This window comes from Bactrocera neohumeralis, unplaced genomic scaffold (assembly GCF_024586455.1).
Source record: "Bactrocera neohumeralis isolate Rockhampton unplaced genomic scaffold, APGP_CSIRO_Bneo_wtdbg2-racon-allhic-juicebox.fasta_v2 cluster09, whole genome shotgun sequence".
Taxonomy (NCBI): domain Eukaryota; kingdom Metazoa; phylum Arthropoda; class Insecta; order Diptera; family Tephritidae; genus Bactrocera; species Bactrocera neohumeralis.
The window spans coordinates 5,546,966-5,559,115 of NW_026089622.1; the positions used below are offsets into that span (position 1 = coordinate 5,546,966).

At 34.4% G+C, this 12,150-nt stretch overlaps 1 protein-coding gene across 1 annotated transcript; it reads right to left on the minus strand.

The window, feature by feature from the left end:
• Positions 1–548: 548 nt before the first annotated feature.
• On the minus strand, positions 549–3,749 carry LOC126764422 (tigger transposable element-derived protein 4-like). The gene is made up of 2 exons (XM_050482109.1): positions 2,228–3,749; positions 549–592 (listed from the first exon to the last, which is right to left on the minus strand). Exons 1-2 carry the CDS (start codon positions 3,747–3,749, stop codon positions 549–551), a joined length of 1,566 nt encoding a protein of 521 aa, XP_050338066.1.
• Between the last annotated feature and the right edge of the window lie 8,401 nt (positions 3,750–12,150).

Genomic DNA, 12,150 nt, shown 5'->3' on the forward strand with positions numbered 1-12,150 from the left:
GACTGGTTCCGCAACTAGTCCGCTTAGGACCCATCCGAAAATGGTATTTTGCGCCAGAAGTGTTTTTGTAATTTTCTCAACACCTTCGAGAATAATTTTTGGTATGAGATCGCTGCCTAATAGAATGTCTGTTTGAGCGGGAGTGTTGCAGTTGGGGTCTGCTAACTTAAGGTGTGAAACCTTTTGCCAATGCTTGCTATTTATACTCGTATGATAGCTTCGTAGCATATTTCTTAGTTGCGGTAAGACAATAGCTTCTGCTTAAATGCGCTTATCCGCTTGGGGGGAAATAACGATGATGGGACAGATTTTGTTTGAGTTTTGTACAACTCTTCCGCCCATTCCCGTAATTTCAAAATTACCTAGTTTTTCTATTAAGGCCTTAAGTTTAAACAGTTCTCCTCGGTGCTCGATGGAGACCACTGCTGTGGGTAATAATACACTGCTTTGGTTTTCGCTGTGTAGCGTCTGAGTTTTTAAAGCCTTTGAGCAGCATGGTGCTTCTTGGCAATTTTCGGCATTTTGTAAGTCCGGATTTGCTGTTGCAACTAATCCCTCAGCTCTTTTAACATTAGCGTTATTTTGAGCGTAGCTGGAAAAATTTGTAATGTGAAGCATTGAGTTATGGCAATAAACGCAATTAAATTTGCTTTCGCAATCTTTGAGCGTATGCGCATGTGACAAACAGTTGGTACAAAGTTTTTTCGTGTTTACAAAATTGTTTCTTTCGTGAATATTTAGTTTTTTAAATTTCTGGCAAGATTTCAGCCTGTGTCCTCCTTTACACAGTTCGCATGACATATGTTTGTTTTGTTCGGATGTGAACGCTTGTGTTTTGAAAAAACTACGACTTAAGTTGTTGTTGTTACTCGCTTGGAGTGTAATGAAGCTTCGATTTAGGTCGTGTTGAACGTGTTTAGTTCTGACCATTTTTTTATCTACCCTTTCTGCGATTTCATATTGGGTAGTTAAGAAATCTTTCCATTTGTTGCCACGTTGGGCACTTTCTTCTTGATGAGAGCGATTGCTCGCACAAAAGTAACGATTTTTCTGGTAATGCGGATGTGCATATATGTATTTACCAGAATGGGGTCCCAATTGTTTGTGGGAATATTCTGTGTCGCTAGAACCGATAAGCAATTTGAAACAGTGGATTGAAGCTTTATAAATTCTTCACTTGTTTCCCTGAATTTTTGGTAAATTCAATAATATTGTGACTTGTTTGTCGACTAATATTCTTTCGTTCTCGTAACGTCATTAAGAGCGAACTGTTTCCTCGTACTGGTCGAAGCAGTTTCCATATTTGGACTATGCTGAAGATTTGAAATTTTCAGGTAGATCTGATTCGTCAGATTCTACAATTGCGTCATACGCAGCTTGGAGACGTGTCCAGAAATTGCCCAGATTTTCTTTTTTGATTTCTAATACCGATTCAGAATTATCTTGAATCGGTGAAGTTGAAAATCGAGTGCAGTATCGAATTAGACTGTCACTCTCAGCAATAAACTTAGTATATGAAATATCTTTCAGCCTTTTTTGCTTTGTAGCACCTTGCTTTGAGCGTGTAGCATCAGCAGGTGTACATGGGCTCTTTTCTTCTGAAATCATTTTTGGAACTTTTAGTGACTGTATTGCTTTAGATTCTTTTGAATCTGAGCTCATTTAGAAAATGTTTTAAATATTTTCGTATATATATTTTGTGCCCGTAATTCTTATAGGGTATGCCTATAAGTGGATCTTTCGTAATTATCTTATGTGCTAGTGAGAGCTCGAGCAGAGATCACTGCACTTTGTACATGCAGATGTATATATGTATGTATGTATTATGCTTTTATATGCAAACCTGCTTGTTTTTGACAGTCAAAGAACAAGGGGTATTGCGAGATGGATGCCAATGTGGACTTTGAAGCGATATTTATGTAATGTGGTGAATTTTATTTAACCCGCGTAATTTTTGTTGGTTTTCCAATATAGCGCATGTATTTTTGCCGTCTGCGCTTATGTTACGGCTTTTATATAGATATGTATATAGTATATGTAAATGTATTTGTAAATATTCAAATTTGTATCAATTTGTATGTACAAATAGAACGTGTATACAGTAGAATCCGGTTATAACGACATTCAAGGGACCGATGAAAATACGTCGTTGTAACCGCTCGTACATAGTAATATAAGTACATACGTACAATTATACAAATTTACTTCAAAAAGTCTGTAATTTTACATTGTTTTTTCTTGTTATGGTGAAAATAAGAATCGCGTACAGCATTATGAAGAATAGACATCATATTTTTTGCAGATTCATCAACGAAATTAGCATGTACAAATTGATTTAAAATTTCTGCAGATTTTAGAGCTTCAGATACGCTTGGAGATGAAGAAATCTGGTCATTTTCATCAGCGCTGTCATCACTATCACTCTTGTCGACAATTACATTTTGCACAATTTCTTCATCGGTTAGTTCTCCACATATTGCAAGATTATTGTCAATACTAGAAAATTCCTCGATTTCTTCTGTTGATATGGGTAGGCTACTTTCAAAAGCACTTGCCCAAACTGAGAGCGGAACATCATCTTCATCATCAAAATCAGATGATATTGAGGTGCTGGTAACGCCTATATTCGCGATAGAAAATCCAGCATGCTTGAAACAGTTGGAAATCGTTATTTCAGAAACCTTGTTCCAAGCATCATACATCATAAGAATGGAATCAAGTATTGTAATATTCACTTGTCCAACCTTGTTATTTTTAATGTTATCGTGGACGTTGATTAGTTTTAGAACAAGGAATTTTCGAAAATATGATTTAAACGCACGAATTACTCCTTGATCCATAGGTTGCAATATGGATGTAGTATTCGGTGGTAGAAAAACTAGAGTAATGCTTCTCAAGTCATCGATTTTAGGGTGTGCTGGACAATTATCAACCAAAAGTAGGATTTTTTTTTTCGTTTTCTTGAGTTCACGATCCCAATCACGCACCCATTTCGTAAAAATATCAGATGTCATCCAGGCTCTGCTATTACTAACATAATCGACAGGTAACGACCGTACATTTTTGAAACATCTTGGACGCTTTGACTTTCCAATTACAAGCAATTTTCTTTTTATTGTACCACTCATGTTTGCTGCAATTAGCACAGTTAGTCTTTCTTTCGACAGCTTTCCGCCTAAACATTTTTCTCCTCTAAATTTTAAAGTTTGATTTGGTGTCAACTTATAAAATAATCCCGCTTCATCAGCGTTAAAAATCTCATCATCGCTAAATTGGGCTTTCAAATTTGGCCAAACTTTTGCTAACCAGTCGCTCACATCACTCTTTTGGACTGACAGAGATTCACCAGCAACTTTGCCTGCAACAATATTGTGTCTTACTTTGAATCGGCTGATCCAACTTGTTGAGCATTCGAATCCAGAAATGTTAAACTTCTTGGCAAATTCATTTGCTTTTTCTTGTAGTATAGGCCCATTTATAGGTATACCCTCATTACGCTGCACTTTAAACCACTGCAATAATGCTTTATCTACATCATCTTGACTCGAAACTCTCACACGTTTAATTTTAAGAACATTTTCATTGAATAGAGGTTCAATTTTGCTTTTATTTTTCTTGATTGTAGATATTGTGGAATGACTAACACCGAACTCTTTTGCAAGAAGTGCATTTGATTCGCCAGCTTCTAAGCGATGTATAATTGTAGCTTTTTCTTCAATAGAAAAACATTTTCTCTTCAGAGCACTCATTGCGGCGCATCTTCTTATTGTCTGACCGCGAAAAAATAACTAACTAACTGACATTTATACATTGAAGACGAGACTGATCTAGAAAAATTTACGAAATACATACATAAGTAAATAGCTACATATGTACTAGCGAAAGACATAAAAACAGTGTACCGTACTTTACCGTTATCGATTCCGCAACTGATCGGCGACATTCATTCATAATAAAAAAGCATGCGTCGTCGTTATAACCAGTAAACTTATCTTAAAATTTCGTGAAATTACGTCGCTAAAGCCGGTATGTCGCTAAAAACGGTGACGCTTTAAGCAATGTTTTTTTCAAAAATTTGTATTAAAACCAATCTTTAAGTTGCGTTTACGTCGCTAAAAGCGGTCGGACGCTGTAAGCGAGGTCGTTATATTCGGATTATACTGTATATGTATGTTTGTATTATATTAATTTCCTTCTCTTTTTTTGTTATTATTTTTCGCTTTTGTTATAGATCTGCTTTAACTTGCGTTTTTATAAGCAATCCTGCTTACTGCTTTAGGAAGCAGAAGGGGTACTGCGGGAGAATAGTGCAAGTATGTAGATACTTGAATTTGTATATTTGTAGTGTGTTATGTGTGTATATGTACACAAATGTATAATCGCATGAAAAGTCAGCAATAATATTAGTAAAGTGATATGTATGTGTACATATTAGGGTGTGCCATTTTGAGACAATCTTTTTTTTCAACTGAAAAACAGGTTCAAAACTTTCGAAATGTGTAAAAAAAAAGTCACTCAAAAGATGAGCTCTTAATATTTACATTAAGAGGTGCCTCTTTAAAATTTTCTGTTTTCCATATAAATTACATGGAAAAAAAATCGTTTTTTTTGTGGTGGTTATTCTGCGGAGGTTATTATATGTGCACGCGATGGCTTCCAGTTGGGATGGTATGGTTGGATTCTACTCGAGAATCGATTTTTCGAATGTCAAGAATCGATTCTTAATCGACTTCGATTACTGAAGATCGATTCTGAAAAATCGATCATATTACGAGAAAACTCGATTTTCGAGTAGAATCGGAATCAAGTTTACCATCCCTACTGGCAGCCATCGCGTGCACATATAATAAATCACCTCCGTACATTAACCACCACAAAAAAAATGATTTTTTTTCCATGTAATTTATTTGGAAAACAGAAAATTTGAAAGAGGCACCTCTTAATATTAATATTAAGAGCTCATCTTTTGAGTGACTTTTTTTTACACATTTCGCAAGTTTTGAGCCTGTTTTTCAGTTGAAAAAAAAAGGTTGCCTCAAAATGGCACACCCTAATATGTACACATATCACTTTACTAATATTATTGCTGACTTTTCATGCGATTATACATTTGTGTACATATGCACAATATAAGTGTATTTGCTCTGTTGTCTGGTGTCCGTGGCCTTCTCTTCTAACGACGGTCAGCTGTTATAATTTTGTTTTCCTGTGCTCGTCTCTTTTGTTGGTAGTGTGAGGTTTCTATGATGTCCAGCTGTTCAGGTGCGTTGTTAGTTTTGTTCCCGCGTTGATAATTGTTGTTTGTACTATGTTTTATGTTGGTTTAGTTTCGCGCCCGTTTTCTTTTATTATTATTAATTTTGTTTATCGCGACCGTTTTAAGTATTTGCTTTAATTTTTCTAACCCGTTTGTTATAACTTTTATATACATATGTACATATATATTTTTTGTTATGTAAATTTGCGCACTCCAATTTCACCTCACTTTACTTGTTTTTTAGATCACTTCACTATATGCATATATGTGCTTGTGTGTTATTTTCCGCAATCTTTTTTTTTCCTTTTTCTTTTTGCACTTTTGTTCACTTGAATTATTGCGATGTGTATGATTTCACATACATATATGTATGTATGTTTCTTCTTCCGAGTTTATTGTTACTTCACTTTAATGATTTTGTCACAACTTCTTTTTCCCTTTTATTTGGTAATGTACGAGATTTTATGTACAAACCCATACGCATATACATATACATAATACAATAAAATAAAACAATATCAAGCCTTTATCGCGACTATGTAGATATATGCAAAGAAAAAAAACAGCCATTTTGCACATATATTTCGTTTTATAGATCATTTACGGAAAACTTTAATATATCCTTTTTTTCCCCCAAAAAAGATCTATGTGAGCAATGGGAAGCCTATACCAATATGACGGTCGAAGAAAAATCTAACAACAAAGCCGTATATGAAAGTCACTTGCGTGAAAAAAATTTGTCGCGACAAGAGAAAAGTAAGGACAAGGAAAGTCAAAATGCACTTGTGGCAGTGTATGATTTGCAAGCAGTCATGCAATAACCAAAGGGGGAAGTGTCTGCCTTTTATTATAAATCTAAAGTAAATGTGTTCAATTTCACCATATTTGATATAAAAACAAACAAATGTCAATGTTTTGTTTGGGACGAAGCCAATGGAAAGCGTGGGGTTAATGAATTAGGAACATGCGTTTTTGAGTATATTATGTAAAAGTTTGGCAAAGACTAATGAAGATGAAATAATATTTTATTCTGATAATTGTGCTGGACAACAGAAAAACAAGTTCATGGTTGCCTTGTAGTTATACCTCCAGTACCTACCTCATCAAAGGCCATACCCAAAATGAAGGTGACTCAGCACTTTCCCTTATTGAGAGAGCAACTAAACTAATGCTTAAAAGTGGGCCAGTATACACCACTGACTCATTCATTACTACAATTCGATCAGCAAAGAAAACAGGCCACCCATTCTTAGTGCAAGAAATGTCTTATGGAGATTTTTTTGACCTCAAATTACTCTCTAATGACATGGGTCCATTGAATATGGGAGAAATTAAACTCTCTCAAGTGAAAATCCTGAAGGTTCAACGAGAGTCACCCAACTCTGTGCTTTTCAAAACATCATACGCTTAGGAGAAGTTCAGGGAAGCCACTATAATCAAATCTAAGAAGAAACATAGCACACCGATTGATTTACGGAAAGCCTACCACTCCAAAATCTGAATTCCTAATCATAAAAGACAAGATATCAACGAATTAATTAAAAAGAACTTGATTCCACGCTTTTATCAAGAATTTTATAACAATTTGTGATTCAATCATTTATGTATTTCCACTATTTACTAATTATTCCTACTATTTTTAAAAACTGAAAATGAACTTCATATAAAAATATGTTTTGATGCTATGAATTTTTGTATTTTATTTTTTTTTACGTTAAAAACCCCCGAAAATAAAATGTCTAAATGTATAAATTTCCCCCATTGTTAATAAAAAATAAATATAAAGCTCTTATAAATGGAAACTCGTCTGGAAATGTCATTTTAAAAAACTTTATAAACCATTTTTATTTATTATGAATATGGGGGTTTGTATTTTATTTCTTAACAAAAATGACACATTTAGTTTATAACCGAGAAATTTCTATATTTTTTCAGAAACAATGACATAATTCAAAGCAGAAAAGTTTTTGTTCAAGAAAAAATGGGAAATCATTAATTTCGGTCGAATTTCTTCTATAATGTATACTACACATGACATATCACTAGTTTGCATAGAAAATCTGCGATCTTAGCTTTTATTTAACCCACAAAAGAAAGCTGAAAACTAAAAATTGCTCTCCTGAAAAAATGCGTTTTTTGAGTTATGACACTATTGAAGTAAATGAGCGATATATAAGTATATAGTTTTTTGTTTTTGGCACTACCGGTACCTTGGTTTTGCCACCAACGGCTTTTGGTTTTCACTGTCACCACCGTTGTTTTTTGGGTTTTGTTCACTTTCCCTCAACCGTTATTTTATATTTTCCAAACAAATTTTTTCACATTTTATATTTTATTTTTTTTTTCTTGTCACAAACGGCTTTTTTGTTCTTTTTTTGTTTTTTGTTCACTTAGTCACCTCCTTTTTTTGTTTTTTCTTCACAAAAATTTTATTTTTATTTATTTATTTTTTTTTTTTATTTTCTCCGTTACGGCTCGAAGGACCATGTTTTAGTGGGTTAGTTTCTAAGCACTTTAAGCGACACTTACCTTGCACGGGAATATTTGAAATTAAAACAAAAACTTCGGCTGCACCGAAGCTAATATACCCTTCACAGATTACATTGGTGCCTTAGAAAATAATTTATACCAAATTTCGTAAATATATCTTGTCAAATGCAAAAGTTTTCCATACAAAAACTTGATTCCGATCGTTCAGTTTGTATGGTAGCTATATGCTATAATAAGCCGATCTGAACATTTTCTTCAGATATTATATTATTTTTACAAACAATAACTCATACCAAATTTCGTGAAGATACGTTGTCAAATGTGAAAGTTTTCCATACAAGAACTTGATTCCGATCGTTCAGTTTGTATGGTAGCTATATGCTATAGTTAACCGATCTGACCAATTTCTTCGGTGATTACATTGTTGCCTTAAAAAATAATCTATACCAAATTTGGTGAAGATACATTGTCAAATGTGAAAGTTTTCCTTACAAGAACTTGATTCCGATCGTTCAGTTTATATGGCAGCTATATGTTATAGTGGCCCGATATCACCCGTTCCGACAAATGAGCAGCTTCTTGAAGAGAAAATGACGTAGGCAAAATTTCAAAAGGCTATCTTAAGAACTGAGGGACTAGTTCGTATATATACAGACAGACGGACGGACAGACAGACGGACATGGCTAAATCGACTCAGCTCAACATACTGATCATTTATATATAGGGTCTCCGACGCATCCTTCTGGGTGTTACAAACTTCGTAACAATCTTAATATACCCTGTTCAGGGTATAAAAGGCGGAACGAAAAAGGCGATTAATTCAGCGGAGAAACTTGGCGATGCTTGCGCGTTCGTAGCGATCATGCGAAAGAGGCTGGTGCCTTGTCCGTCTGTCCCTTTTGTTCCTTTTTTTTGGTATGTTGAAATGGTGATGTTGTAGTATTTGTGTGCGTGTGATGTGGAATGTAATGATGATGTGGTGTGTAGGTAAGATGTGATGGTGAATAATGAGGTGGTGTATGTAATGTTTGTGGTGTGGGAGTGTAATGTTGTGAGGGGGGTGTGAGACTCATTTAACCACATCTTGATTACTATATATCTATTTAATTGAAGTTATTGATACAGAATTAAATTTTGTTTTTTTTTTTAGCGATTGTTGAGAGATAACAATAGAATGGGAGGACAAGACCTTTTGGACAGCTTATTAAAATCCATTTCAAGAACTTTGGAGTACTGCCAATATATTGATTTTGAAAGGGCTACGCAGGAGGAAGTGAAAGTTCGTGCTGAAAAGTTGGACATTTACCACGCACGGTTTGTAGATGCACATGAGAAGCAGTTGGATCAGGGCACTACACAAGCCGGTGCATATGGCGACATTGCAGCTTTAGTGGAGCCGTGCTATTTTACAGCACAAGCCATGGCCACTAAGGCCAAGGAAGTAGCACAAGCGCCGACTGTACTGGAGAAGCAACATACATATGTCGGTACAAGTAAATATGCCTTATCAACAACATGATTTAAAAAATACGTGGGGTAACTTTGCTGGCACATTAACGAAGTAGCCTGGGTTTCGTGATCGGTTTTCTGCTGCTATATAGGAAAACAATAATGTTTCACCTCATGAGCTTCAGCGTATGTCCAATGTAAAACATTAATCACAATTTATTCGTCAGAATGACTGGATTCACTAAGGAAATACCTGCACAGATGTGTTATTTGTGTGCGACACAATCATCGCACACAGGTCCAAATGATTTACGGAAAACTTTAATATATCCTTTTTTTCCCCCAAAAAAGATCTATGTGAGCAATGGGAAGCCTATACCAATATGACGGTCGAAGAAAAATCTAACAACAAAGCCGTATATGAAAGTCACTTGCGTGAAAAAAATTTGTCGCGACAAGAGAAAAGTAAGGACAAGGAAAGTCAAAATGCACTTGTGGCAGTGTATGATTTGCAAGCAGTCATGCAATAACCAAAGGGGAAGTGTCTGCCTTTTATTATAAATCTAAAGTAAATGTGTTCAATTTCACCATATTTGATATAAAAACAAACAAATGTCAATGTTTTGTTTGGGACGAAGCCAATGGAAAGCGTGGGGTTAATGAATTAGGAACATGCGTTTTTGAGTATATTATGTAAAAGTTTGGCAAAGACTAATGAAGATGAAATAATATTTTATTCTGATAATTGTGCTGGACAACAGAAAAACAAGTTCATGGTTGCCTTGTAGTTATACCTCCAGTACCTCATCAAAGGCCATACCCAAAATGAAGGTGACTCAGCACTTTCCCTTATTGAGAGAGCAACTAAACTAATGCTTAAAAGTGGGCCAGTATACACCACTGACTCATTCATTACTACAATTCGATCAGCAAAGAAAACAGGCCACCCATTCTTAGTGCAAGAAATGTCTTATGGAGATTTCTTTGACCTCAAATTATTCTCTAATGACATGGGTCCATTGAATATGGGAGAAATTAAACTCTCTCAAGTGAAAATCCTGAAGGTTCAACGAGAGTCACCCAACTCTGTGCTTTTCAAAACATCATACGCTTAGGAGAAGTTCAGGGAAGCCACTATAATCAAATCTAAGAAGAAACATAGCACACCGATTGATTTACGAAAAGCCTACCACTCCAAAATCTGAATTCCTAATCATAAAAGACAAGATATCAACGAATTAATTAAAAAGAACTTGATTCCACGCTTTTATCAAGAATTTTATAACAATTTGTGATTCAATCATTTATGTATTTCCACTATTTACTAATTATTCCTACTATTTTTAAAAACTGAAAATGAACTTCATATAAAAATATGTTTTGATGCTATGAATTTTTGTATTTTATTTTTTTTTACGTTAAAAACCCCTGAAAATAAAATGTCTAAATGTATAAATTTCCCCCATTGTTAATAAAAAATAAATATAAAGCTCTTATAAATGGAAACTCGTCTGGAAATGTCATTTTAAAAAACTTTATAAACCATTTTTATTTATTATGAATATGGGGGTTTGTATTTTATTTCTTAACAAAAATGACACATTTAGTTTATAACCGAGAAATTTCTATATTTTTTCAGAAACAATGACATAATTCAAAGCAGAAAAGTTTTTGTTCAAGAAAAAATGGGAAATCATTAATTTCGGTCAATTTCTTCTATAATGTATACTACACATGACATATCACTAGTTTGCATAGAAAATCTGCGATCTTAGCTTTTATTTAACCCACAAAAGAAAGCTGAAAACTAAAAATTGCTCTCCTGAAAAAATGCGTTTTTTGAGTTATGACACTATTGAAGTAAATGAGCGATATATAAGTATATAGTTTTTGTTTTTGGCACTACCGGTACCTTGGTTTTGCCACCAACGGCTTTTGGTTTTCACTGTCACCACCGTTGTTTTTTGGGTTTTGTTCACTTTCCCTCAACCGTTATTTTATATTTTCCAAACAAATTTTTTCACATTTTATATTTTATTTTTTTTTTCTTGTCACAAACGGCTTTTTTGTTCTTTTTTTGTTTTTTGTTCACTTAGTCACCTCCTTTTTTTGTTTTTTCTTCACAAAAATTTTATTTTTATTTATTTATTTTTTTTTTATTTTCTCCGTTACGGCTCGAAGGACCATGTTTTAGTGGGTTAGTTTCTAAGCACTTTAAGCGACACTTACCTTGCACGGGAATATTTGAAATTAAAACAAAAACTTCGGCTGCACCGAAGCTAATATACCCTTCACAGATTACATTGGTGCCTTAGAAAATAATTTATACCAAATTTCGTAAATATATCTTGTCAAATGCAAAAGTTTTCCATACAAAAACTTGATTCCGATCGTTCAGTTTGTATGGTAGCTATATGCTATAATACGCCGATCTGAACATTTTCTTCAGATATTATATTATTTTTACAAACAATAACTCATACCAAATTTCGTGAAGATACGTTGTCAAATGTGAAAGTTTTCCATACAAGAACTTGATTCCGATCGTTCAGTTTGTATGGTAGCTATATGCTATAGTCAACCGATCTGACCAATTTCTTCGGTGATTACATTGTTGCTTTAAAAAATAATCTATACCAAATTTTGTGAAGATACATTGTCAAATGTGAAAGTTTTCCATACAAGAACTTGATTCCGATCGTTCAGTTTATATGGCAGCTATATGTTATAGTGGCCCGATATCACCCGTTCCGACAAATGAGCAGCTTCTTGAAGAGAAAATGACGTAGGCAAAATTTCAAAAGGCTATCTTAAGAACTGAGGGACTAGTTCGTATATATACAGACAGACGGACGGACAGACAGACGGACATGGCTAAATCGACTCAGCTCAACATACTGATCATTTATATATAGGGTCTCCGACGCATCCTTCTGGGTGTTACAAACTTCGT

Coding starts and splice junctions, on each gene's coding strand:
- LOC126764422 (XM_050482109.1), bottom strand. CDS start 3,749: ATGAGTGCTCTGAAGAGAAAATGTTTTTCTATTGAAGAAAAAGCTACA. Junction 593..2,227: donor CCATAACAAGAAAAAACAAT/GTAAAATTACAG, acceptor AAATTTTTCCAG/CTACGCTCAAAATAACGCTA.